We start from the raw sequence: 5,347 nt of genomic DNA, 5'->3' as shown, positions 1-5,347 counted from the left end.
TTCCTTTTCCTTTTTAACAGCTTCAATGTCTCTAATTGGACCATTCTTAGTTGGCTATAGGCCCACCACTAATTTGTGCAGGTATTACTAGAAAATACTAATAGTATTTTTTTTAGGTAGTATTATTAATTTATTGGTATGCATTTGTAAGAAAAATGATATTGCTACAAAAATGTCCGTTGCTTGTATGCATTTCGACTGTCAACATAGTACCTAAAATATATGCAGAAAATGTCGATGCATGTACGTAATATATATATGTAAACATATTAGACTTACTATGAAGAAAGTTCATACAAATATACAATACTCCATGCAATCAAATGGGGATTCTCTAAAGTATAACATCCCCAAAAATCAAAAGTAGAATCTGTTCTGCCAATTTGAACTCGTGAGAGATGAACAAATCTACTAAAACAAGTTAGAATTCGAAGAAAAAAACAAAAAAAACAGAGGGAGAATACAAGAACTATCTCAGGCGAAGGCGTGGATTATGGTGAGATATGGATTTCCAGGCTGAAGCGTTGATGTCCCCGTAGCGCTGTATCAGCATCTCTGAACCAGCAATATCCAACAACTCCAACGACGACGCCTTATGTAGAAGGCGATGTGGTAGCGCAGCCAACTCGGAGCAGAATCTGATAGCCAACTCAGTAAGACAAGGCATTATCAAGTGTTCCTCTTGGGCAGGGGTTATGTCTTCCCACTCCCTCCAGTTCTCACATCCCTTGATTATCAGTTTCTTCAATTTCGGGAAGGCAACAGCGTTAGGAGATGAAGTGTCCGTATCCCCTGTTCCCAACAGCTGTGGCCCCAGAGTTACCAATCTGTACATGTCACGGACGTCAATCTCCTCCAGGCAGGGCAACTTTCCAAGAGGTGGCAAACACGGCGTGTTTCTGAAACTAGTGAGCGCAATGGACCTCAGTTGGTTGAAGGGAGAGGAAATCCAATCGGGGAATTTGGTGCCGTCGTAGAAAAATATTGAGAGGTGTCTGAGGTTTGGATGTGGCTCAAGGGCGTCCATTATACCCTCAGCCATCTGGATGGTAGATGATGATATCGCAGTCTCAGTCAAGAACTCCATACGGAGTGCTTGAACGTGCTTCTTCTGCTTCAGCTCTGCTTCTCGGGCATCCTCCACCATTTCAGCTGTGCCCAAATTTATTTTGAGCTGTAGAGATCCACTAAGGAGGTTTAACTTGTTCAGCAATCTCATCCTGTTCCCACCACTTCCCCAATTGAATTCACTCAATCCACGAAGACCGGTTAACCTTGCTAGACTCTGAGGTAACTGCATCACAGAATACATATTGTGGAGGTGCTTGAGGTTGATGAGCTTATCCACCCCTTGAGGAAGTTGGGAGAGATCAATGCAGCCCTCAACATTCAAGGTTCTCAGTTCAGGCAAGGCGCATATGCTCTCTGGCAACTCCAGCAGCTCTCGGTTATTGCTCAAGTCCAAGTGTCTCAACTTAATCAGATTCCCGATTTGTCTTGGAATTGTTTTCAGGCTGCAAGACCTTAGGAAAAGAGTTTGCAAGTAATAAAGCTTACAAATGTTCTCCAGATCTTCATTGTATAAAACACAATGATCTATAGACAACCACTTCAAGTGAATTAAATTCTCTATTCCGCTTGGAAAATCATTCCAAAGTCCTAACACTCTAAGGTTTGTGAGGCAGTTACAAAGACTCGGGATAGACCTTTTGTCAAAAATCAAGCTCCGATAAGCTTTGGCCTGAGCTATAAATGGGATACAAACTTTGCAAGTTGTTGTCTTTATTTCAGAGGCCTCCATTCTGCTGCTAGCATCCCTAAGAAACTGAGCAAATTCATGCACTATGTCGTGTATCTTAAAGGACTCTATCTGCCCATCTTCCTCAAACTCTTGAACTAGGAATCGCCTAGCTAAATTTTTGAAGCACTCTTGCCCTATGAGTTCTAAATTATCCCCGCCACCCTCTGCACTGGAGCTCAAATAACCTAGTGCCATCCATATTCTTATCACTTCTTCCACACGAATCTTCTCATCTTTAGGGAAGAAAGAGCAATAAGAAAAGCAACGCTTGTGCATTGGGGATAGTTCATTGTAACTCAAAAGAAGATGTGGGAAAAGCTTCTCTTTCACTTCTTTGAATTCCCACACTTGACTCGTCAATACATTCTCCCACTCGGCCAACGTGTCCTTGAAACGCAGGAGGCTTCCCAGAGTCTTTGCAGCAAGGGGCAAACCATTGCATTTACGAGCTATTTTCTCACTCACATCCTCAAACCCTTCCATGCTCCTTCCGGAGAGCGCTGTGTGCTCTAATAACAGCCTACATTCGTCTTCTGAAAGGAGCCCTAGACGATAGATGTCACGATCCATTGTGCCCATGATTTTGGCAACATTTTCATTTCTTGTTGTCACCAAAACTGTGGTGCTTGCTCCACCACATTTAAGAGCATTCTTCAAGGGCTCCCACTTGTCATATTCTTCTGTCCAAACATCATCCAGGACCAACAGAATTCTTTTACCTGCAATCAATTCTACCAATCTTTCAAGTGTGGCTTCCAATTGATTGGAAATGCTAATTCTTCCCTTTCCCATACTCTCTATAATCCCTTGGGCTATTTTAGCCACATCGAAGGGATCTGAGACACACACCCAGATTCTCAAATCAAAGCGACCTTTTACTCGATTATCATTATAAACAAGTTGAGCAAGAGTCGTCTTCCCAAGACCACCCGCCCCCACTATCGATACAATTCTAAACCCTAATTCCTCGCCCAAAACAACTTTGTTCACTACAATAGCCGTATCATACTTTCGACCTTGGAGTTCAGATGAGTCGAATCGAGAAGTAGATTGAACCCTCCAATTAGCGGCAAGTTGAGAAATGGTAAAATGAAATTGGCTTTTCTCCTTAAGAGTCTCATTGAGTTTATCTTTCAGATACTCGACTTTCATGGCAATATCACGACGAAAAACAACATTCCTGAAGCATAAACAACAAGGTAGGAGGGAGGGGAATACCTTGTGCTTAGGAGTAGCGGCAACTTCCATGGTATGTTGAACAAGAGCGTAGCACCACTCCTCCAAAACGTCCTCCATTTCGTAAGACGTTTCTTCCAGCCTCAATACCCAGTTACCGATTGCTTTGTCCTCATATCTTCTCCTCTCAGCGTCATCTAACTCATTTCTCAGCCCCTTCAGACTGTCCGAGAGATTCCGAAGCTCCTTCTCCACGCCTCTCACCAATTTTATTTCGCTCTTAATATGCTCTTTAGCAATCTGTATCAGCTGCTCTGCTACTGATGAGATTATCGCATCAGCCATGATGATTTGATATTCAAGAAACACCGAGTTCATTCAGATTTACAATAAACGGTTTGTGGGACAACTGAAATGCTCAATAATTATCATGGATGCCTTTACAGACTTTTTATTGACTCATAGTCTTGTCATCATTCGCAAGTTTGATAGTGCGCTTTCTTTTTCTTCATAAAAGTGTCTCTACTTTTTGTTCAGAATAACTACTATGGACATGATTGGTATTAGGATTCGGGTTTTGGATAATTCGTTAACTGAATCAAAATTCTCGAGTTTGGGTATCGAATAATTGAATTTTTTGATTATCGGTTCAATTTCGGGTATTATTTTTTTAAAAAAATTGGGTATTGGTTAACCCGGTAATCGAAATAATCGAAAATTATTTAATAAATTATTTTAATTACTTTTTAATTATTAATTCATTACTTTGTTTTTTTCTTAAAAATTCTTAACTAAAATAAAATTATGATATATTTAAAGTATAAGAATGAGCTTTAGTCTAATGGATAAGTTGCTTTATGTTATTTTTTGGATTTTAATTTTTTAAATAAGTATTTCGGATACCCAAATAATCGAATCGGGTAACCGAAGCGGTTATTGGGTAACCGAACTCCTAAAACGGTTCGAAAACGGTTAGTGAAATATGAAAATTTCGGGTTCGGATAACCGAAAATTCGAGTACGGATAACCGAACCCAAACCGATCGACAGCCCTAATTGATATATAGAAATACAATATGAATGGAATGATGATTACAGTTCATTCTTAATCTATGACTGACACAGTTTTTATAATGTGAATATTTTTTATATATATAAATTAACAATATTAAATAACGAAGTTTAAAAACCGCGTCATAGGGGATTCGAACTCAAGACCTTTGGCCTTAAGCATGAACCCCTTATCGTTTGGCCAACACACACACACATTTTATAGTGAGAATATTATTTTTGATGGAACGGGCCGAAAGAGCGTACGTTGTACACATAATCAATTAATAATTTGATCAATTTAATTATACAACTATAATAAAAAAAATTAAAAATCGGATTAATTGCATATAAATTATTGAACTTTCAATAAATTCTCATGTTACACACAAATTTTAAAATCTGTATTAAAATTTATAAACTATTAATTTTATCATTTTGCATATTCGCTCATTTTCCCTCTAAATTATAGGCCTGAAATGACGTCGTTTTCATCTAACTATACAATATGCTGTCAATTTTATTTTTCCACACAGTAATATTTATGTCACATAAGCGTATTTATGCCAAACGGGTATATCAATGTCATGTCACCATGACAAAAAGGGATAATTACCTGTAAATTCATAACGTTTTTCAAAAATTGGTTATTGCACCATGTCATAAATTTGCTACCGTATCAATTTCGGCTGCCACCGTGTCATTTCTGGCGTCGGCGTAAGAAAAAGTCGGTCACCGAACTAATTTGAGACGAAAATGAAATGTTATGGATTTATAAAATAATTTGTCAAATATGGTGCAATAACTAATTTATAAAAAACGTTATGGATTTACAAGCAATTATTCCTGACAAAAAATAGGTGAATATGCAAAATGACAAAAGAATAATAGGTAATTTTAATAAAGATTTTAAAATTGGTGTATAAAATGAAAATTTGTTAAAAATTTAATTATTTATACTTAATTAATCCTTTAAAATAAAAATACTCAATAAATTAATAGACAAGCAGTGAAGAATAGCATCAATAGATATAGTACGAATTTCTTGATTATCCTTAGTTGGAAACTAGTGCAACTAATCACTCCTCATTTTTCCCTCCACGTGAACATAGTGCAGGCAAAAATTATTGCAACCAAAATCGAATTCATTCATTTGACTAAGGGGTGTATTCGTTCAGGATTTTAATAGATTTTTAAAATTCAGAGATTTTAAAAATCTACAGATTTCACACAGATTCTTCATGTATTTTGGAATTTTAAACAGATTTTGAACGGATTTTGTATAAATTTCAACAAAAATTTGACGTGATTTTTACGTATT

At 37.4% G+C, this 5,347-nt stretch overlaps 1 protein-coding gene across 1 annotated transcript; it reads right to left on the bottom strand.

The window, feature by feature from the left end:
• Window positions 1–248: 248 nt before the first annotated feature.
• On the bottom strand, window positions 249–3,460 carry LOC131017884 (putative disease resistance protein RGA3). Its single transcript, XM_057946617.1, has one exon. The coding sequence runs from the start codon at window positions 3,353–3,355 to the stop codon at window positions 470–472; it is 2,886 nt and encodes a 961-aa protein (XP_057802600.1). The 5' UTR covers window positions 3,356–3,460; the 3' UTR covers window positions 249–469.
• Between the last annotated feature and the right edge of the window lie 1,887 nt (window positions 3,461–5,347).

Source organism: Salvia miltiorrhiza, chromosome 3, assembly GCF_028751815.1.
Source record: "Salvia miltiorrhiza cultivar Shanhuang (shh) chromosome 3, IMPLAD_Smil_shh, whole genome shotgun sequence".
Taxonomy (NCBI): Eukaryota; Viridiplantae; Streptophyta; class Magnoliopsida; order Lamiales; family Lamiaceae; genus Salvia; species Salvia miltiorrhiza.
This window is presented reverse-complemented; position numbering and strand designations above follow the sequence as displayed.